This window comes from Patella vulgata, chromosome 5, assembly GCF_932274485.2.
Source record: "Patella vulgata chromosome 5, xgPatVulg1.2, whole genome shotgun sequence".
NCBI lineage: Eukaryota > Metazoa > Mollusca > Gastropoda > Patellidae > Patella > Patella vulgata.
The window spans coordinates 17,886,675-17,911,643 of NC_065883.2; the positions used below are offsets into that span (position 1 = coordinate 17,886,675).

Sequence of the window (24,969 nt, forward strand, 5' to 3'; positions counted from 1 at the left end):
GGCTAAAAAAACATTTCCGATTTTATTAAACGAACCCCGCGCATAATATTAAAAATTTACAAAGAAACATGTGGATAATAATAAACAAAAACAAAGAAATCAAGGAGATTTTTACTTTGTGAATGAGTGCTAGTAAGAACCACAAGCAAAATAAAAATCAAAACAAAAAGTTGAATTTATACGAACTGGTGGTTTTATGTTTGTTATTTTTTGTGAAAATAATGTTGTTAGTATTAGAAAGTATTGTTATTTCACCGTATATAAATTATATTAATAATTAAAAATAGGTAGATTTGGTCAAATCTTGGAGGAAAAATACTGTGAGTTTAGGCACAAATATGCAATCATGGTGTATTATTTTAATAGAGTTTAAAAGTTAAATGTATTTACACTTCACGCGGAAGAGTTATATCGATTGGGCAGTAATAATGGCAAAAGGTTGTTCAGATTAATGCGAGTCTAACACATAATTTTAGTCTGATTGTACAAGATTATATCGTGACGTGAAATGAATAATATATACATGATTGTAAATAAATTACCCCCGTTTTTGGAGCAGAATGTGTTTATATTGTTAATTGTTGTTTATTTCAAGTTTTATATGTTAAGTTTGTTGTTATTTATGATATAATTATAATAATATAGAATTTATTGCAATTATCATTATTGATTGACCCAATTTTACCGGCGTAATTTGTATTATACTTATCATCAATTTGATCTTTTAAAAAATCTAATGAAAGTTAAGCAACTGTTTCTGTTTACTTCGTGTTGATATTAGTAGTCAATTAAGAGATAAGACTAATATGTGGACCAGGAGTTCCAGGGTTCGATCCCGGTGTTGGCCGAGAACTTCCCCCTGGATTATCTAGCGTGGTTTCCCTATGTCAGAGGTGAAAGCGGGAGGGCCTGGCATGGAAAAGAACCCTTGACAGTTGGAATTCGAAATAAGAGTAGGCAGTAGCGCCGCCTTCCGAGTGAGCCTTGCACACTGCATGGCACATGACCGCCTACATTAGCCATGTTGGAGCAGAATAATAGGACGTTAACTCCATTTCATTTAATCACAGGCGCTAGTCTATAAATGATTTATTTCACTATTACATTATCCCAAAAGGAACTCTAAATTATTTATTGGAATAATGATTTTCATGTCTGATTACAACTGTTTATCTTCTAGTTGTTATTGTACAATGTTTTCCTAATTCACCCGATAAAACCTGCCGCGGAGCTTATCTATGACTAGTATGCTGTGTGTAGGCTCCGCGAAGCTACTGTTTGGTCCATCACTGTGACAGTAGTTTGGACTTTCCATTTCAGTTTTTTTTAAATTGCGTTATCTTTAAGAAAAGGCAAAGATAAATTTAGAAGCTGCTCGATTGCCCGTTCAGAGAGAGTGACTGTATGGGCTGACAAGTCAAGTATTGTCTAGTCTTTCGGATCGAACGAAAAACCGAGGTCCACGTGTGGACACAATGGCGTGGACACAAAGATTAACCTCATCATTATTAACGCACATGTGACCGTATGTTAGTCTCAAAATGACCAAAGTATTGTTTTAATGAGACGTTAAATCCCATTCCATGCAATCATTCAACTGGAAGATACATTTAAGAGTGTTTAGTGTTTTTTTGTCGATCATCTTTTCAATAAAAGTAAATGTAATATTACATCTATTTTTTTTTTAAAATGTGGTATTACGTCCAAATAAGTTAAATAACGGATAGCCATCGCTTTAACACTGTGTTAGTCTGAAAATGTGTTGATGAAACGTTAAACCCCATTATATCGATTGATTTAACCGAAAGCTGCATTTATTTGGCGTTTCTTTTGTCGGTCATCCTTTTAAAATAAATTAAATGTTTTATTATGTCCAGTTTAATTAAACAAAAATGTTGTATTGATGAAACGTTAAACTACAGTCCATTCATCCACTAAATTGGAAACTGCGTGTAAATGTTTTTGGCGTTTCTTTTGTCGTTCAGTTAAAAAAAAAATAAACACACTAAAATGCGGTATTGCATCAATTTTTTTAAAATGTGGTATTACGCGCACAAAGGATAACTATCTATTTAATGTAATTTAAATATAAAATATGTAGATATGGAATGCTGTAAGTATAAAATAGACATCTCGTGACGTGTACCCAATGGTGGGCTATGTTTTAATTGACTATGTCCACACGTGACATGTGTCAGACCATCTGCAGACACAATAAGCTAGTTGTTTAAGTATATATCGTATCCACGAACTGTCATTAACACAGCAAGAGCCTTGTTTTTATCTAACACTTACAAATTGTACAATTATCTTCACCAGTCGCTGTAAGGGAAATGGTGGGGGTTTCGGTAGCTTGGTTGATCTTGGTGATGACCTGACAATCAACACTTATTTGACACAAAAGTGGTATGATCCAGTGTTTATCATGCTGTATCCAAACTAAAATGCCACCGGGCCGTTTCTTAGAACTAACCCCAAAGGCACGGGGATCACTGCAGACATTGTTAACGAGCTAAACACGTGATATACACGTAATAAACTTGTCTAGATATAAACCAGTGATTGTATTTCCATATAAACTGTGTTGTGGTTTTTTTTTGTCTAGATTGTCTGTCCAACAAAGGCGGGCGTTGCTCAGGTATTCCGTTTGCCATTAGGCGAACTGGTTTGCGATATCACTACTGTGGATGCAGATGTTAAACCACCAGTTACTATTACTACTGCCGCGGTTCTCTACGACAAATTATACTGTACCACCTCTACGGAATTGTAAATTAGTTCAATCTATATAGAATCCGGTTTCAATTTCAGCCTCTAAACTGCGCATTTTGGAGAATCTTCTTTCCTTCTAGGCTGTCACTGTTGTTAGCCCTACACCCCAACCCATCTGCATATTGAAAATTAAGATCTTGTTTCGTTAATAAATCTGGATTCCTGCATTAAGATTCGATCCAACCAAACACGCCCTTACGTCCGGTGGAAACTATTTGTACTATTTGTAGCAGAGAGCTGCCACGACAAAATCAATTCCATTCCATAATTAGATTTTCTAATATCTTCTGCAAAATTGTGATATAAGAGTTTCGGTTAAAACTTCAAAAACTTGAATCAAGCAGGCTGCGTTGAGATATACATTTGTGAAAAACGAGACTCGGATAATTATACCGAACCGAAATAACACGACAGATCGAAATCTAAGCAAATAAACACTTTCACATAAATGTACTTACATATCAAAGGAACCATAATAATTCTATTTTAAATTGATTTCGTCTGTAATATCAAAAATATAGCCTTTTATCTAAATCTCTTTGTACATTGCCGATGTAATTTCTATGCTCAATTTGTTTCTTTACACTTTTCAACTTGTATACCTCTACATCTATTTTTTTATTAATTTTTATAAAAAGTTTAAGAGAATCTACCCTTTGTTTTCCTCCATTTTTTTTACCTCTCCGTAAATATTAGAATTTATTGTACTCAGTCCTCGTTCTGTTACGTGGCTGACATTTTCAAATATTAGTTTTGACATTTGAAACAAAAAATAAAGGGAAAAGAAAAATGCCCACGCTTAGCTTTCCAGCAATCTCTATGAATATTAAGGTTAACTCATTTTTAGGACCAGTTTGTTGAAATCTATTTTCCATGTGTTTTCTTTGTGCGCTATTGTTGGTAGTGTCTTTGTCTTCTGTACACATTCTTTCTCTAAATATTTTTGATAATTCGAAAAATTCTGGTTCAAAGTTTCAAACAGAAGCCTGTGTGCTTTGTGTTGTTAACGGCATAGTTTTCGTCTAAATACTTTGAAGCAGTATTATATTATTACATCAAGAACAATATCTAGATGGAATATTTGACGTTTGCTTTGTTTTAGCATACATGTGAGTTTCCCAATGTCATAAGATGTTCAGTGAATTTTTCTTTATTTTAAGGTCTTCTGGGAACAGATCGGCTACCTCTTTTTGTGCTAAACATCTACGTAATGCCTTCTTTGAGCGGCATTTAGCAATTGACACGTAATAAACACAAAAAAACAGAATATGGAGAGAGAGAGAGAGAGAGAGAAATGGGGTTTAACGTCCACTCGGCACAAACTAGGTCATTTCGGGACAAACATATGGTTTAATTTTATTTCAATAATTCGTTTGCGCATAGGGGTCTTTAGCAGTGGGAGGAAACCGGAGGACCCGGAGAAAATCCACGAGGTTGGACAGGCGATCCTACTCCTTGTCACGTACAACCGGGGATTCGAAACCACGCCAGTTGACTCAATGACAGGCTTTATGATACAGCACGCACGTGCTAACCATTCGGCCATCCAACCTCCCCCCCCCCCCCAGAATATGGAACACAATTACTATTTTAATTAAAGCGACGTGTCGTTGGGGGTTCTCTCAACGTTTTCAAGTAAATGATATTATATTATATTCATCATCATTTGCTTGACAATTCGCTTTAACTAAAATAGTAATTGTGTTCCATTTTTTATGTTCTTGTGATTATTAACTACGTAATGCGTTTTTAACCTCAGTGGACCATTGAGAGTGGTATTGGATCAGGCCATGGGTTCGATACTGGTGCAGACGGAGAACCCTGAAAAAAAAATAAGTCTTATGTAGTACACGTTTGTGTGCACGTAAATAAACCCAAGAGTTTGAATTCAATGAAACGTCGGCAAATATTCCCTCATAGCCCAATGCACGGCGTATTTACGTCTTCATTAGCCGTGTGAAAAGTAGGCAAATATTCCCCATAGCCCAATGTATGGCGTATATGTCTTTAATAGGCCATTGAAAAGTTGGCAAATATTCCCTTATACCCCAATGCATGGCTTATATACGTCGTCATTAGCTAAAATACTGTTTTAATATTTTAATAAAATAAATGCATACCTACTCAGATATTTAAACAGCCCCTTGGTTGTAATTATCCTCTAAAATAAAAACATAAAACAGTGTAATTTATTCTTTAATCAACTGAGTTTAGTTAATGTAAGGTATTATGTCTTAATTCATTTCTCTACACAAAGCTTTAACTATCCAGTTTTTCTACTAAATGTCAGCTTGAATAATTTTTACATCCATTTTATAAATATGTAGTGTACTGTTTAGCCACGAACATTTTCGGTTATCACATGGAGCGCCGGTATAGAATACATGAATACTAGAATTCATGGAAGTAAACTTGTTTAAAGTCAGTTCAGTGACTGATCCAAGTGGCGGAGTGGAGAGTAGGAGGCCGCCCCCCACTCCCAAGTAACAAAATAAAAAAAAATCCGCTTATAATCCTGGCCCCGAGTTCACAAAGCATTCTCAGACTTAAGTTAAGAATTTAATCAACTTTCAATCACTGTTTAGGGGAAATATCTTTGCTCCTCCAGAAACACAAAACTGTGCACATGGATTCTTAGTGATGTATTTAATACATTAACACAACAACGGTTTTATAAAGGGCTATATTTTAGTTAAAATAAGGCGAACAATTTTAAGTAAATTCTTAACTTAAGTCTGAGAATGCTTTGTGAACTCGAGGCCTGGTTCTATGAAACGTGTAATTTTGAACTGTTTGTATGTTAAATGTTGTATTCGTGTCCAGACATTAACACCACTATATTTCAAACATTTTGAGGAAGTGGGGAAGCCCCCCCCCCCCCAATCCCCCAAATCAAATATCCAGCGTCCGGCACTGAGTCAGTTTCACACTGGCATCAATCTAATCAAATATCAAGATCTAAATCTGCAAGATCGAACAGCAAAATTTATCATTCGAATATAGTTACATCGAATGAAACTGTATTTCGATCCAATAAGATTTGGTTTACACTTTCAGATTAATTCAGGCTTTCGATGTAGCCTACAAGAAGATTATTAATTGAATTATCTAAAGCCGGTTAACTAATATGATTCTTATTGATTATAGAATAAAATGCTCTACGACGTTCACGGGGGGAGATTACTTTCAGCATACAGTGTCAGTAGCATATGACTAAGTCGATATTATACAGAATCTACGGCATTAAATACACGAATTCAAATTTAGTAATAGTCCACTTCAATCAATATTGATGTTGTTATTTTACCATGACAATATGGGGCTGTCCAATGAACATTTGAAAATCAGTGTGCGGCGTCGACTTGTATAAGGTTTGTAATGAGGCGTCTTGATGAACGAGGCAAAGCGTCAGTGCGTAAGTGAAATGGAAAACCGTACTGCCGATGTACACATGACTAACCAGACGTAAACGACTAACATTCAGTTTGGACCATTCGTGTATTTTGCCGAATATTACCGATCAGAAATTACGATAAAATTTTTGTCATTGAATGTGGTCAGTTTATATATATATATATATTCATATTGCATTAATATGTGCCTTTCGACACATTTTCGTCCATTTTAGATTTTAAAAATAAGAGATTTAGCTCTTTTAAAACAATAATCATTCGGTTAACGTTGACATCAATGGAAATTCTCCAATAATTTACAATGGGCTGCTGCACAGAACTGGATGGTTAGTCTCGAGAATCTGCCCTATTCGTCTTTTGGAGACCACAATTTTGGGTGACTATCTGTGATATGGGTAGTGTAATTGAAAGCGAATAACACACGATTTCTGTCAAATTCAGTGGGTGGTTTTCTTAATTCCCGATTGGCTCTGTAACATATAAAATTCATTAACAGAAAATCTGTCACATTTTCATCTATTCTTTTCACTAATTATGTATTATGATCTAGGTACTAAGTAGTGGATGGAGATGAATGAAATGGGGTCTGGGTGTCTTCACATTATTAAGTTGTTACCTTCTCTGCATTAGCCATTCTGTTTAGTATTTAATAATACAGCGTGTTAAAGACAAGCGAAGCCAATCGGACCAATCATAGTCCTCGTTACCGACCTTTCTAAGATAAGTTACTGCCACAAACCATTTTGATCAAATCATTTGTCATTCTAGTAATAACTTGACATGGTAGAGATTAGGGTTTGGGAGAGAATGGTGGGGATCAGGTTTCAATAAAAATTCAACAAATAACAAGTCATGTTACACGGTTTGGGAGAGAGGGTGTAAGGGACAGGTTCCAATCAAAACTATTCTTAAATTCAACAAATAACAAATCATGTTTTGTTTGGGAGAGAAAGAGTGGGGATCAGACTCAAATCAAAAACTGTTCTCAAATTCAACAAATAACAAATCATGATATATATTTTTGTAATATATAATATAATATTCTTACACGTATAGATTTCACAAATAACTGGTCATTAATTCAACCATATACATGTAACTACAAGTCTTAAAATAGATTTTATAAATATATATACAAATCATGAACTTTATAACAGCATATTAAATACTATAGTCAACATTAAATGTTGCATTTAATTCACTTTTTTGTCTTTTTTAAATAATTATTTACTGGTAACTATCGTCCATATATAAAATAGAACGATCAAAAATAAGTAACAAAGCCGTTGATTAAAAAAAACAGATTTTTTGTTCTGACAAAAAAAGTTCCGGCTTTTGCTCCTATTTTTCAGCACTGTTATACATTCAATAATAATTCAAAACCAAAAATAAACATATATTCACTAAATTCACAACCATAGTAATGATATTTTATGACTAGTTCAGCTTGGTCTGTAAACAACACCATTAATATCTAACGACATAGTAACGGCATTGTAAATAATAATTGATAATGTGCACTATTTTTTGTATATAACTATGTATCTTTACAATGAATGTATATTTTTTGTATTTATAATAATGTAATAATTACAATTAAGAGAAATTACAATACAACAAAATGGTCTAGTCATGACCCTTAAATATACAGTTACATCATTCAAGTTACAGTTACAAATGTATCATCAATAGGCTATCAATAAGGTACATGTAAATTCTAATGAGGTAATTTTTGTTTTATAAGAGAAAAAAATGCCACTGATCTGGGAAAATTGCGACAACATTACTGAATATTTGGTTTTTATGTACTGTTTTCTGAGAGCTACAAACACTCTTTTATCCCGCCTAAACTTTTCCCGTTCACTCGCTCTCGCTCACTCTCCAGGGTAAGTAAGTATGTGTATAAAGGTTGTGAAACAAACCCATCGGACCTGAGTAGTTATATTAGCACACGTGTATATTGAACATGACATGCCGATCACTCATATACATGTACAGTATGAGGTACTTTCTTCAAGTGTTAAATAAAAAGATACCACACCACCTTGTACCAGGCACAGCACTCTTTCTACTGACCACGTCATGGCGTCCATTTTTCTACAAGATTTTATCACATTATAAACAAACGAGTTTTTTTCGTTTTTCGTGTTTTTTTTATTTCAAATAAACAATATTGAGGTTTTGTGAGCAGGAAAACATTACCGACAGCCACAACCTTCCACAACCATATCTTGATAGTTTTTAAGCACCACTTTATCCAACTCGTCTAAATATAACATAGAAATAGCGCTAAGGTCCGAGGGCACACAACACGCTTTAGGCACGGCAGTAGGATCCACAGAATGAACAAGAGTCTGCATAACAGCATGGTGTGTAGAGTTCAGATGCTGTCCCATCGGGAACGGACACTCCCCCCGACAAAAGTAAGCATTGTAGCCTGGGGGCGCTACTATCCAATCATTCCAACCCACATCACCAAAGTCTACGTATAAAACGTGTCTCTTGCACTCATTTTTATTTCCCTTTTTCTTCCGACGACGTCGCTTCCGTGCTTTACGTCGCCTCGCATTGGTGCTACGACTAGTCCTTGATTTAGGCCCACGGCCATCATCTGTGTACGTTACTAACAAAGGTCTTTGGATTTGCCACTGCTGTTCATCAATGTCTGTCGAGCGACGTAATCTCACATGTGACGTAGTCGATATCGACGGACTATCGGACACAATTCGCACTTCTATCCCATAATTATAACTAGGTCTCTTTCTCCACTTTAATACTGCTGGATGAACATCAAACGATTCCCACGAAGAGTTTCTCGTATCCACAATTTTAGTGTCAATAAGTCGTGCTATGCATTCACTATCTTTTGAAGGAGCTTGCATGATTTCATGAATCTCCAGTCTATGTTTATAATGATTCTTTTTTATATTATTTTGACCGTCTTTTTTCGCTTGTTCTGTTGGAGTTGCGGCTACGATGTCGTAGACGTCTTTAAACACACGTAGTTCTGACGCTGCCATGATTTCGCCATCAGGAATGGTGGAAACGTTAAACCAGATTCTAACACATGTTCTTTCATCACAGTCACTGCCAGTTTCAACATCTGAAAAATATGATAATAAAAATGACATTAGTTTTGACAAAGCATGATTTGTAATACAGTATTGTCCATTAATGTAGTATCACTTTCTTTCATTATCGCATTTAGCTTGATGTGTGATATTAACGGATAAAATGTAATAGTTGTGATTATCCACAATTAACAGCGAGAATACAGTCATTTAATTTATTTATTTATTCGATTATTTGTTAAGTCAGATTGTACCCTTTTTCCTACAACCCGCCCTTACAGCTGAAAGTAAATGCTTTCGATTCCCCAAATGCATATTTTTAATTCTTACATCTATATCCACATTAGGAAACCTTCTGATGAGGATAGAAATGAAATGAGTTTTAAACGTCCTACTGCTCTGGTCCGACTGGACTAATGAAGGCGGGTTGAGGTATAACTCAAAAGATAAAATGCTTACCATCATGGTAGAAACTGCGAACTGTGTTGGCGGAGACGATGCCTTTGCCTTTCGCCTGGGCGTAGGGACTGATGAACTCGGGATCCCTGTCTAAACGCTTGTACAAATCCAACATGTATCCAGGTATCGGCGTACGGCGTCCTGGAACGGGGCGAGATTTTAAACCAAAGAGACCCAGCAGGTTGGATTCTACCGCCTTGATGACTTTCTCATTCCTCCGGGGTGGCAGTTCTAGGCTTTCAGCTGAGGGTAAGAAGCTGTGATCTATAACAAGCACGGTCAGTAATAGCACCAAGCTACTGTAACAAACTGCGATCATAGTGGACACGACGCCTGAAAAGAGAAAGAATACAAACATTAAGAAACAAATTTTAAAAAAAAACCACAATCAGTTATTAAAATAAAGATTCTAACATATGGACGCTGCCATAAATAGAAAGAGAAAACAGTTACATCTGGCGGCTGCTGAAGACACGGCATCAGTTTTCTACAAATTGTTCTGGGTACAAGCTATGATAATAAATCATTCGTATATCCCCATCAATATGCACGTAACTGATTAACAAAGAAAATAAAGGTAGAAATATATATAGACTATGTACACGTGTAGTGAATTCAAAGTAAACACTGCAGAAACACCTGTAAACAGACACTGGTTCAAATATAAAAATTTTATAGCAGAAACTATAATAAGATTCTTATAAACATAATTGCACTTAATCTAATAAAAAGATGAAGGCCAGGATCAAACAAAGCCATCTTAAAGGTAATGTACTTACAATGACCATAAAATAAAACGAGCGAATATTTTATTTTCATTGTAAAAGTTTTAAACCATAAGCTTCTAATTCGTTACCTACGACTTTACATTCCGCGTTTCTATGGGGAGAATTCAGCGTACTATATACAACATAGCTAACGGGTTCGCGTATTGTGGAGGATATATGCGTATGGGGTCGTCATAGAGTATGACAATATAATAAGCCCCAGTGATAAAAAGGGCTTAAGTGGGATTTAGCTAAAGTGTCTCCCCCTAGGATTGTCAGTCGGATAACTATCAAATTTAAGACCTGTATAAATCGTTTTATTTTCTTGGTCACCCGCTTATGTTGCAGGTGTTCGTATGTTAAAGTCACGCTCGGCTACGATTGGGAAACCGACTTAAGTACAATCTGAGTAACAAACTACCCCACTCTATTTTCTATTCCATGATGGTAAACAGACAGAAAGTCAAAATGAAGGTTTCAGGATACCACATTATTGTTCAACGTAGTATAAGTTAACCATTGATGTTGGCAGCAAACGTGTCACACATTCGGTGTTAAAACTCCAAAACTTTTCAAATGTTTGATAAACTAGTTACGTGACCGCCTAAATGACGAATTACAGTCAGTACTTTAAGAATAGAACCCCCGCTTAAATTACTAGCAATTATAGCGTTTCTAAAAGTAACTGACTCAATATAATATGATATCTAATCTATTCACAAAAGGGACACGACTTTTAAGAACAAAAACAAACCGTGAACAAAGTTCCCGGGCATGAGTATGGAATGATTAACCCCTTGGGAAGAGTGTCATTTCTGAAACAGCGTATGGAGTCACGCCAAATGTACACATCCTATTCAATATTAAGCACATACAAATTGTGACAAAGTTTACTTATATTTATCATTAGATATGATAGAGCAAGCAAAGATGACAGTGGCACAAAGGGACCCCATCAACACATTTCAATTGTCAACAAACGATGTTGCTTGTTTTACGCGATAGGCACGGCAGAACGCAATCTGATCCGTTTCACAAAATGATCGCGCTTAAAGCACTTACACCTACGTTTGTTTTGTATCCGCGGCACGGAGACCTTTATGGACAAAATCCATTGTCACATGAAACTGTTTATGTACACTCGCGAGTGGATAATGCAAATCTATCTGTAAAATCCTTAATTTGGATTGGCACAGGTTTCTGACCACCTAAAGAAAAATGTCGGACGTGCTCTAAGCGCGGCGTTTTACTTTATTTCGTCTATTGAAGACCCGAACAAAAGCTAAACAAAAGAAACAATTTATCACCAAGTAAGGAATTTCCATGAACTTACAAACATTTGTGCTATAAGATTTATAAGATTTACAATGTAAAATTTATTGGATATAACATATTTTGGGCCACCTAAGTATATACCTCTTAGGGTATCACATGTTATTTAACTGTCCATTAGGCATAAGGCGGGCATATTTATGAGCTCTTCTCGTGAACGGTGTCGAGGGACTTATCGTAGCTATATTTTCAAACTGTGACGGACCCAACCAACTTAATGTCAACTTTGTTAGAGTATCCAATAAAATATACACATAAATGTAAGACATCCACGCAATTTGTAAAAGCGGGGCTAAAGTTCCAAGAGGAAAGGGCGAGTGTTTTGTCGTTGATACAGTACTTGCGGCAAACTGAAACAATTTTATCAAACTTTTCTACAGCAAAAACCGGAAATGGTTCACCTAGTCTAAATGCTAAAAGCGTGACGTTCCATTCTAAATATGAACCATGTTTTATTTGATTTATATATGTTAAAAATAGTGTAAGCTTTCAAAACACCAGCGGCAAATGTAGATGAGGTCCACACAAAATCAAAAAAGCCCACTTTTCCATTTAAAGAAAGGATTATTTGGACAGTAATATGATACATATATACACATGTTTGTCTGGTAAGTGTTTAAGTTATTGAGGGCAATTTTTCATGTACATATATTTTTTTCATTTCTTACTTCTCAAGCTAGAACACCTCCAACATATTGTATTTTACAAATAAGTGAAAATATAGCGGATATCCTGGTTGCTACTAATACAATTATCACCTAAAACTGTTTGTTTGATATTTCACTATTTGTACCCTAATGCTGACTTATCTAAAAAAAAATACCGACATCTAAATTTAGTATTTATAACTGAATTCTGACTTCGTTGTTTTTAATGACATTTGTGTTGCTATTATAACAGTACTTATTTACATTCGTTACACTGGACCTTTCTTACATAATTATTCATTTGTTTTACTATTAAAAAAAAATATTTATTTTAGTACTTAAACACTTTTCATCAATCAACTATCTGATACAAAAACTTTTAAGAAAACAGATCTATTAATTACTGCGATGACATATTGATTAATGCGTTGAGTTGTAACTCGTACGATCTGAGTTGTAACTCTCTTGATCTGAGTTCACCGGTGATGCAACCGTTAACGATGATCACTTATCAGGCTACGAACCGTTCAACCTAAATTATGTTAACCGTTAAAACTAATAATAAACAAAACAAGTCTTCCAGAGACAATAGACTGTCAATCAAGTCAATAATTAATTAGTATTGATTAGTCCTAATGTTAGTGAGTACAAACTAACACTGTTTCATTGTTATTTCCTAAAATACAATCGAAATGCAATTTGGTAAAAATATCTTTAAAAATGCTATTTCACGCAAATGTATTTATTGGAATATTAATGTACATTCTTACTTATGGCATATTTTAAAATGACTATTAGAATTTGGTGAATCGGTAATTAAACCGATTAATCCAATAACAAAGTTGAATTTTAAAATAATATGACCTGCTACATAAAAAGAATATACACCCCAGAATATGCAATTTCAATATTGTATATAGCATGACAGAGAGAGGCCACTCGACACAAACTTGGTCATTTCGGGACTAACATACGGTTCAGTTCTATTTCAATAATTCGCTTGTGCGTAGGGGAAGGACTCAAAGAAACCCCCGAGATTGACAGGCAACCTTACTCAAAATCACTCCACTTGACTCAATGACATCCCCTAAGACCTAAAGCGTAGATGATAATATAGTGGGCATTAACAGGGGTTTTCTATCAATGCCTTTCGAGATCACAGCCCTGTCTACAATAATTAAAAAAAAAGTAATATCCAATGTTATACTTACAAAAATCGTTTTACAATCTTGAATAATACAAGAAATACGTCCATTTCGGTACACACTAAACAATAACACCATATATAACAGTCGGGTATACTCAACAACACACTAAAACTAACTTAGCCATAGATCAACCTTAACGGTATGTAGAGCAAAGAAATAGGACCTACCTCTAGTGACGGCATCTTATATTAATATGAGGTCCAGGCCCCACTGACCAACTAGTGACGGTCATTATCAAAACAAATTGTCAATTTCAATAAGTCAATCATATCAATTGTGTCAAAGGGATTTGTCTCTAGGTAATCGGTTAAACAATAGATCTCAGTGATTAACGTCATCAAGTGAGTAGATTGCTCACTACGCTTCCTTGTTAATACTTTGATTATCAATGCAAAAATAACGAAGCCAGTATTTTTTAAGCAATTATTATTCATGATGACTAAATTTCTATATTTTTACGACTAATCCTTTATTGAGATTCATATATGATTACATAAATATATCACTATTTCAAAGACTTCTTTGCCGGAATCATATTACCATTTTCCCTTTATATTGAACAAAACAGGTCTTTAGCACCGATAAAAGATCGAATAACACACAGTTAACGTACAAGCCGCATCATTTACCATTGTTTATTTTCCCATTAAAACGTCCTTTTATAAATTAAAGGTTATAATGAGGAAGAAACACGATATATTTTATAGGCTATTGTCTCATGTTCTAATTAAATTGGTAATATAATTACTGTACAAATATCTTTGAATTTTTCAGACTTTTTGAACAGAACTAACGAAATGGTTAGATAATGGTAAAGAAGGTAAATTTACGATTGAATTACAATTTATGTTTATCTTAAATTATTCAATTTCGAGTGCATTACTAGTTCAGCATTATTCAGAATTTCGAGTGCAATTTACTAGCTGTGAAGTGTTCAGCATTATTCAGAATTCCGAGTGCATTTTACTAACAGTAAAAGAGTTCAGCATTATTCAGAATTTCGAGTGCATTTTACTAACTGAATATTACTTTTAGTGTCGAGTTCTGATTATCTAAAACTGCGGTGTATAGTGTATATTACTAGAGGTGCGTGATTCTGCAGTATCCCGAAATTCGATGCATAATGCATTTACTAAATTGAAGAGGATTTACTGCACATGGAATATTACTAGAAGTGCATAGCTATGAATTATACATGTATTCACTGTAAAGCGCATTTTACTGGCATTAACTAGAGTAATAGCATATCAGGTGTATATTCTTTGCCAGATTTCCACCATTGTTATGAAGGTATCCCACAGTCAACAACTTAGTACAAATAACAAGTGCACATTACTAGATATCTAAATTATCCATAACTACTCTGCATAGTGCATATTACTAGAGTCCGAATTATTCAAAGCTTCGCTACACAGTGCATACTACTACAAGTGGAGAGTTCGAATTATTCAGAACGTCGCTGCATAGTGCATATTACTATAATGTACGGGCATATCATGTCCGATGTATATCCATTGCAAGGATTTATTGTGAAACAAAATGCTGACTTGGTGCAGTTTGAATATGTTTCAGACACAAATAAAATACAGACACACACATCACACCGCACAGCGTGTGCTCCTTTAATAACCTGTCACTATTAAAGATTTCAAAATGTGCCGGTTGTGACAATAATTACACGATATATGCATATTTAGTCTTTTTTTTCGAATTTTGAACAGGGATAAATAAGACAATTGCAGCGTGCGTTTTATGATTCATTATTAACAAGAAGACATTTCTAGTCCTATCAATCTCAAAAGCAGTTAGTTAGCTTTAATATCTGAATTCTTAATTTTGATTTTTATGCAAACGAATTATTCATCATCATATTTTGTTTAAACCGGGACTGGTCCCCTAGCGTACTCATCTTGGCCTTGCAATTGTTGTTCCTCGAAAAAGTCTAAGGCTCGACCAATTCATGTATCATCGACATTAAACTTGGCATGCATGTTCCTTGGACAATTGTGCATCGTTTTTTTTATATGATGTCGCAATGCCGCCATAGTTGGCGCCTGGGCCATATTACGGCAGTACCTGTTTTCTTTAAAGTACTAATTTTGTTATTTGCCCGGGTATACATAAACAGGTAGGAGTCTATTCAGATACAAAATACATATTTAGAAATATATATATTTGAACAAGAGAAAGCACAATGTTTGCATAACGAACTTGTACCTGTACAACACTTGTTAATTCAGATGTTGATATCGACTATTTGTTGCGTGATAGCGAAAATTAATCTGTACTTTCTAATGAACTAGCTATAAGGTTTTCTGTATTAATTATATATAAGATCGACACACATTTTCTAGTTCATGTGGATCGATATACAAACCGACTGTATGAAGAACAAGTTTACTACACCGTAAAACACAGCCATCACAAAATACGATCGCATTGGGTTATAAAGTGGTCTTATTACAGAAATGCATTGTACCATTATTCTCTTCGTACAACATGACCAACTCATAACACAACTGATTTTCTGTAGGAAAGGGTCTTTTCGTGTGTCTACAATCATCAAGAATTCGGCAATTACTTCATTTGAGATCAGCTACTGGTTCAATCCCTGTTGCTCGGAATTTTCCAGCCTGGTTTCCCCTTGTCAGCGATTTAAGACGGGACGGGGAGGGGGGGGGGTGCGTCCCGTCATTCGCATGGGACGAAAAGCTGGGGTCCACCCCAGGACACGTTCATCTTATAGCACATTGAATGGCGTATGTCCGTATTCGTCAGGTCTGTCGGTGCAGGAAAATAGAGAATTAAACCCCATTTCAAATAACATAATTTCAGAGGCCATAAAGCCGACCCTTTTTACAACAAAACAACATCGGTCACTTTAAATCATTAACATCCCACGAGTTGGAATGACTTGTGTAAGAAAAATACTTCTGTGAATAGTAGATGTACACGTAGGTATAAGAGTGGTATCAGACAAAGCAACAAACGCGATCATAAACATTAGAAATCAACATTAAACGTACGTATTTGATTAGACAATCAAAATTGAAGGTAGAATTTCGTATTACAGACAGGAGAATATCTCTTGATTTGCCCAACCACAAAAGCTCGATATATATTTATAACAGTTTTATATATATATATATAAACGGACTTTTAACACAGACACTTAATTAAGCCTTTTCATTTGCTGTTTGGGCCAATAACTCGGCAACTAATCGGCAACTTGTATACATTGTTTAGGGATTGCTAACGGGAATCTAAGATCACAGAATTTTGTGTTTCTAGTTAAAAATATAATTATCATATTCGTACATCAAATCCACTTCTCTGGTCAACAATTTACTTGTTTATTCACCATAAAGAACAAAAACAAGCAATCACTAGTCTATATTGTTACTTATTCTATGGCGGAGATAAGGTAATAAGACATTTATTGCACATATAAAAAAAGAGACGTAATCTTTAAGCAATACATAAATAAGAAAATAAACTCGTGTACATGTTCTCTGTCAATGTAGGGAGATTTAATTCAACAAAGACCACGCGTATTTATCTTCATTCAAAGACAACCTGACTCTTTATTGACTGTCACATGTGGGCCAACGATAGAGTGAAAGTGCTAAACGCGACCTACAACCTCAGCGCTCAAACCTGAGGAATGTTATTCTTTACATAAGATTTTTGTTACAAATCCATTTATTTGTTTATGTGTGTTTGTTTGAGGTCGTGATAATAGTTACCTAATGCCATCAACCCATCCTTTGTCGAGACTTATTTAAAATGGGCTTTTTATCTACCATAACTCAACAAAGCGCTGCTCTCTCTCTCAATATATTTTTACTAATCACTTTAACAAATAAAAGCAGATTTCCCTCAGTCTATTCAGAGTACGTTCACAACAGAATGTCAAAAACTTTGTGCAGATTTTTTCCCCCTAAAACCACATCAAAAATTGTTGCATGAATTCTTGACGTTTAGAGTTGTTTTGCGGTTTTGTTTTCTTAATTCGTGAAACTAAAACTAAAACAATATATACCTTAGTTTCTATGAAATTCATTGTCATATATACAAGTGATCGTTATTCAAGCCAGAAACCACAACAAACGAACAGTAAAGAGATACCAGCGGCCTACATATATGTAAGACAACATTGTGTGATAATATTATACGGAAGTCACGTCTCGTTGATTAAAAATTCTGATAACAACTGTGAATGAACAAGGAAAAAAAATCAAAATATTTATCGCTAAAACAATTCAAAATACTAATAGATGATAATGCTGTCAACACTTCATGAAATGAATTATACTAATATATATGTATATAAAATATACTTGTATCCTATACATTTTGAAAACCATTAATGGTTTTCATGAAAAGACACCCTCTCAGCGTGTAACCCTGGTAAACACCCACTACTTCTTTCTGGTGCTATGTTTATTTATGAATTTACGCCTGACATTATTAATATTAAGTTATTTATTGTGGTCTCAAATCCAGAATAAAATAGATGTTATTACATTTTATTATGTAGCATAAAGCGGAAAGGAATTATAAATCTTAACATTTGAAATATGTTAGACATATTTTAAAATTAGTTTCGTTGTGAATTTGAATGTATACATATCTGTCCTAGCTTTATCATTTATGTACTTTTTCTAAATCGAAAAGTGAAGAGACAGGATATTATTTATCTGAAGGTACACGGGTATCATTAATCATGTCAAGAATACAATCCAAGCCTTGTGGCAAGATAAAGATGGTAGAAAAGGTTACTTTATTGTTAGTTTCTCGAACGTTAAGGTGGCTGGTTTTTGCTTAAATACATTTTACAGCCTTTTTATCTCTAACGGGCGTATCTAAATTATGAGCCAGGATTTACACTCAAGATAATGTCCTCACAATAGTGTACTAGTTACCGCGGTATATAGAAATTACCTTCTACAATACCCCTACACATATTCATAGTATATCAAAAGACTTAGTTTGGTCATATGTACAATGAATTATAGTATTATTTAGTATATATCTCATTTCGTTATGTGCAAAACTTTTCACATCCTATAATTTATCGGGAACCAAGCGTAGCGTCGGTAAGCACATGATAATATATTTATCAGTAGCAATTTACTGTTTAACAAGTCTTCACTTTTCTTTCCTCTCTATCGTTCAATTATATCTTCAGCTTATCTCTACTGACCCCGCTCTAATCGTTTTATGTTATCAAATTGTGGGCTGTTCGGACAACTTGTCTATTTTATTGTAAAACGCCCCTATACCTACTTTCAGATATTCATTAAAGCGTACACTTTAAAATACAATGAGGTTTATTTTTGTGCATTATCAGACTAATGTGCTGATTTAAATTTGTCCTGATAGCGGTGCCACGGTCTACTTCTGTTTCAATTCCCGACTGTTAGGGGATATCTTATGTGCTTTCAAATCGTATACACGGGACATTGTTTTTTTGTTTCAATCCCATCCGAAAGACTAGGCACTTGTCCTGGTTAGACCCTCTCCGTCCTGCACCGCTAATTATATTACACCAATATAATTATGTCTGGTACCCCGTTGAATATAGCCTGAAATCTAACCAGAAACCAGAGAAACAATCTCCTAAACGCTAAAGCAAATAAACATATACACCCATTACAGGAACCACAGTAAACAAAAGGGGGTTGATAAAAACATCTTTACTATCTAAAGAACCAAAAACATCCAACGTTTGTTTGTTTTATTGTAAACTTTTGTAAATGCTTGTTTTTATATTTTTAGCTCCAAATTCGTGATATGTATTATGGATGTCTGACTTTACCGAGACAATAGAAATGTATAAAAAAAGGGTCGGTACAAAATTCAAATACTTCACGAAATAATCTGACTGTTTCTTAACTAAAGTGGCGGAATCTAGAAGCGTGTGTCTTTTTATCATGTACGACACACGTAGATTACATGCGAACATCTCGAAATACAACACCAGCAAAAAACATATACATAAAGACGATAAGAAAGCTCAATTAGAATTCTTATAATACGAACCCTTCATCATGTCGTGTATAATAAACCAAGGTTCGTAAACGCCCAAGGCACCTTTTCTTAAGTAGGGGTCCTTCTAAAACCCTCGATTTGTACATTGCATTGTGGTTAAGAGCTGTAAATGGGACTTGAGCTCTTTGTTTCCCAAAGATGTTTTGAGGGCAAATAAAGTATCTTGTTGACATTTGCATTGATCTGTTTAGAGTTAGGTTACTTGAACATCTTTACCCTTGAAAAGACAAGAGAATTTAGTTGACTGACTCATCTGTTAAATGGTACAGCACAGCTGTAAAACACGACTTTTAAAATACGGTTTCAATGGTTTATTTGAAAACCGCCTTTTTTACAATGACATCAAGTGTACGTACATTATTCTCGGCTGAATAAAAAAGGTATAAGGTTCAACAAATATGTAGCAAAGCATTATGAAAAAAAACCACACCAGCAAAAAGCCAATCCGTGCGTGTATATGTGACTGATAATAAATCGCTAAGAATGCTTCATAAATCATACAATGCTGACAACGGTGCTGAATGAATTTTAAAATACGAATTCAGAAGCCGATAGGTGTAGGAAATCATGGCGCGTCGAGTCTTTCTGACATACAGAATCCGGCTATTCATTATTTTCGTTGACATTCAGTGAGGATAAAGTACGACCTTGTTAGCAATTATAGGATAAGTTGCAATGATTAGAGAACAAGAATATACACATTGCTCACTTAAATTCATAAAACATATTAACCTCCTACATGCAACTTAAACTTATTTTAGGATTAAAAAAAAGATTAATGTTTTTAAACATATCAATTACTGTTGAAGATTAATCGTTAAGTAAACCAGAAAAGAAAATGTTTCAAATAGGATAACAATCTTTTACTTACATGTAAAGAATAGGATTTAATTAAAATAGTGGTTGTACATTTCAAGCTCTGCCACTCAATTAAAGACAATCTTATACTGAATAAATATCATATTGTACGTCTAATCACCCTTCATTAGTATACAAAGGAGAGTCATTACAGAGGATATTGAAGCATCATGCTGCGAATCTAAAGCTCTATGTCTGGATAATTGTGGTTAAATTAACTAACATGGCATTCTAATCAATTACGTTCGTTTCGCAAAAAAGCTCAATCCACAAAGAGCTAAAGAATTTAATATAATGACTTTAAGAATAATTAGATAGTAGCTACAGTTTTCTATTTTGGGAAATGGTTCTGATTTTAAACCAGGTATTTTATCTAAAAGATAAAGTTAATTAAAGATATTTATATGAGGGACGTAGGGGGTGTAAGGGTATCACGTGAACGAAACAATTATCAACCTAATTATTAGACTAATATGTTAGTTTATCACGAGTCGGTACATAAGGTAGCGATGTCTGCCGTTGTCTTTATAACAGTGTGGGTGCATTTATAATAAAGCAAAAACAACCCTCAAAATTATCCAACATTGGAAGTGGGCCCTTTATGAAACATTAATTGATCCAAACATAATGACAGCTACTACTTCGTCGTTGGTTGACAATGCTAGGAGGGTCATTATATTCATATGACGTCTTCCGAGCTCCTGCCGAACTTTCTCAGCGCATACCAAACACCAGTTGAACAAATTAAAATGTCGCGTTACAAACAAGAAGGGAAAGATAAGGACGTCCCGTCATGTAACATCATGTCGGCTTCCTTCAACAATCCAGAGTCTTACAAAAACGAACAGCGCCGATAATTGTTTCTTCACAAATAAAAAAGAAAAGGTTTCTAAGATCGCGTAATCATCTGATATCTTTTCTCGTTTGTGTTTTATCTCGTTTTGACAATGTGAGATGGTGGGGGAGATAGATGCATTAACGTTGAAGTAATCGTTGCACCTGTTCTGTCAATTTCGTTTGAAGTGGCCGCCTATCACAGGTAGAATGATAACAGTGGCAGGTGTGCACTGAAGATTGTCTTTCCCTCATAAAACGTTGGTAACAGTAACTGATAATGCCTACAGGACGTAGCATTTAATGTCACACGGGTGAATTACAATCACCCTCGGTATTTCGAGTGGATTATAAGTTCAGCCTCATATTAAAGGTCCTCTATCGTATGTTTCTGTAGTATACAAGTATGTATTTCTACCTGAGGGTTTAAAGTGGCAAAAGTTCTATATTTGAATGGTTTATAAATGTAACCAAATACCGCAAAATACTGTTCAACTGTCCAAAATCTATAACTATTATATTATAAAAACTTGTCACAAACTTTATGAAACATGTGGTATGAGATTTTAAATAGTACTTATAAAAACGAACCGTTGATAATGAGATATGTTTTTAAAATAGGAAGTTTGATATGATTACACTGCTCAAGAGGCCTTCGCTTTAAGGTATGTTCCATTTGTCACAGCGTGTAACTGTCCCCTTATGCACAGTGTCACTGTAAAGCATCTCCTGTGACGTCTAACTATAACTAGTTATTCGTGAATTTACCAAGACGCAGCTTTTAAAAAAATAAAACTGTCATCCAGTTAGTTCTATATAGAGCAGCCTTCAAATAAAACGACCGTACCTAAATTTATGACCACCTTGAAGAGAATACACAAGTATTATATATGACGTCTCACTCAAATCCCTGTCACTTTCAAAACGGGCGAAGAAAAAATATATTAAAACACTATGCTATTCATATAGGGGGAGTGTGATGTTATCTTATGGATAAACTTATAGGGTATTGTATTAAAGAATTACACGTTAATGCGTGTAATAAAATCTTCTTGTGTGTATACAAGATCACAAAAAATAGAGATAAAAGCAATAAGTAAAATACTTACGTTGGCTTTCACGATCCGCTTAAACGGGGAATTTGGAAGTAGCATGTCCCATGCAATTTATGTTGACGACAGTAAAAAACAGTAGATTATAAATTTTATGGTTTGTGTGTATATCTAGATAACACACCCGCACAAATAAAACAAATAAGATATATTGGTTATAGCTGGTGTCCTGATGTAGGTCTGTCGCTTCTAATAGTAAATACGAATTCAAACCTAACGAATTCTTTACACGACAGTAAACTGCGACACCAACACATATCGCCCTCTTTTCTCCCACCTTGTTAGATTTACACTTCACAAGCTTTATGTATTATTCATAATAATAGTAATAGCAATATCACAAATTTAAATTTGTCACATCTTTAATTTCATAGAATAATATATTCAAAACGGCTGCTAATATCCATTATATTCCACTACATACACACCTTATGGAAAACAGTTCCGAAGCTGAAGAATCATCCGTGGGTATAATCGACACTGTTGCTAAAAGTGAAACTGTCAATCGGAAAATCATTACTGTACATGTGTAGATAATATATATCGGTATAAGTAAACAAGTATTTACAACCACATTATGATATTATAATTGATAACAATACAATATGTATTATATATATATACACGTGCACTGTGTCGATGTTGTTCGGTAGGAGCCCCACCGCCGTCGCTGTTCAGCAGTTAAAGCTAACTAAAGGTAAACCTTGTCGCATATCATTATAATTGCTGTGAGTACTTTCACCACCCTTTTTTCTCGTGACGCCTGTTAACATCCAAAGCAGAAGTAGTACGGTTTTAGCAGTTTGTCTGCTACAGATCGCGGTTTTTATTACGGGACCTGTTCACTCATCTGAACCCAAAACAATACTCACTTGTAGATCTCAACAACTGACTGAATAGCCCGCTCGCTTGATTGTTCGCTAGAGTCTGTTAATGAACTCACCAAGTTGACTACTAGTAGTAGTTGATTGGTTGAACACAGAGCAGCAAGGCGTGCTTTTAATACGGCCGTCAAAATCTACTTATTTAAAGTTGAACCAGGTTGTATATGTTATACTATATATTATAGGACAGACGTATACTATATGTGCAGTAATGTAACTAAAAGCTACACTGATGCGTGTAAACCACAAGTATTTATTGAACAACAAAATAAAATGAACTCGAGTAAAGAAATTCCTTGATTAAATAGTCGAAGCTACCCTTTATATACATGTAGATCCCGGATCACCTTCGAAACTTCGGGAAAAGCGACCATTACTTGTAAATGGATGAATTTGGTAGTTTAGCCTCGGGTATTATTCTGTCGAATTCCAAACAATTATTGAGAAATATAACGAACAGCCCTGGGTTTAGTCCTCGGCGTGTTATATATAGTGAATGAATTGACACTGTTCTCATACCATGTGAAATTATCGTATGATAATTTTAGACAGGGGACGTGATTATGTTACCCAGGTGTTCAAATTGGCTACGGAATCTATTCTCTGTTGGTCAGTTGGCTATTATTGTGGTCTTCATGAGCACAATGCAGCCTTTCAGCTCATAACACGTGAAAAAATCCCACAATTTCAGTAGGGGTCCCATTCCATTTTCAATATTCATTTTGAAATGAAAATTTGTTTTGTGGGAAAAACGCCAGTAAGGTTGTACGGTGCAATATTATTTTGTGCTTGTTGAAATGAATGAAGTAGTCATTTAGATAAATTCGCTAGGACATTTGACAACACTATGTTGAAATTGTTGTCGATAATCATTGATACAACGAGAACACGTTTTATTGTGGATTAATGCATTTAGCTAACAATTTTTAAGCGACCAAATAAAGAAAAGGCGATCATATTAAGAGAAAGCTCAAGCGAACAAATTTTAAGCGCTCAAATAAAGAGGAAGCTCTGAAATAAAAAAGAGTTTCCGTTTTAAACGAAACATGGATGACTGACAGGGAGACTTTAGATGCCGGAAGAAATTCGGATTATCAGATCCCCAAACCACGGATCTTAGACGACTGTAGTTTAATTTCCATACCAAAATTGAAGAATAAGCCCTTGGATCTATTTCGTCGGGGATGTTACCAGAGCCACTAATTTCACCTGCGTCAGTGCTTAACCAGAAAAGATTTGATGTTTCCCTAGGAATAGAGAACACTCTGAAACTTACAAGACCCACCTTTACCTTGTCACCACAACTGGTCAGATAGTCATTCTGATAGCGATTATATACTTGTCCAATGTAAAATGAATGACATTAGTTGCCGAAAAGTAACTGTTCTTAATCCTGAAAGCCTACATATGGCATTCGTGCTCAGGTAGTTGCGAACGGTAGCTTATGGAGAAGGTTTCGTTGTTTAGAGCCTTTGATTTTGAAAACTTTCCTCTTCATAGGTAGACGAAGAATCGCAACCAATCCCCAAAACAATGAAAACCCAGGTCTTTAGAACTG

The 24,969-nt window shown here is 34.9% G+C and overlaps 1 protein-coding gene across 2 annotated transcripts; it reads right to left on the reverse strand.

The window, feature by feature from the left end:
* Nucleotides 1-7,203: 7,203 nt before the first annotated feature.
* LOC126820981 (bone morphogenetic protein 2) lies at nucleotides 7,204-23,445 on the reverse strand. 2 transcript variants are annotated; one of them, XM_050549221.2, is made up of 3 exons: nucleotides 22,525-23,445; nucleotides 9,716-10,048; nucleotides 7,204-9,288 (listed from the first exon to the last, which is right to left on the reverse strand). In XM_050549221.2, the coding sequence occupies exons 2-3, from the start codon at nucleotides 10,032-10,034 to the stop codon at nucleotides 8,384-8,386; spliced, it is 1,224 nt and encodes a 407-aa protein (XP_050405178.1). In that variant the 5' UTR covers nucleotides 10,035-10,048; nucleotides 22,525-23,445; the 3' UTR covers nucleotides 7,204-8,383. The 2 variants fall into 2 exon arrangements, with proteins under 2 accessions (XP_050405178.1, XP_050405177.1); XM_050549220.2 differs by lacking the exon at nucleotides 22,525-23,445 and adding an exon at nucleotides 19,715-19,893.
* Nucleotides 23,446-24,969: the final 1,524 nt, after the last annotated feature.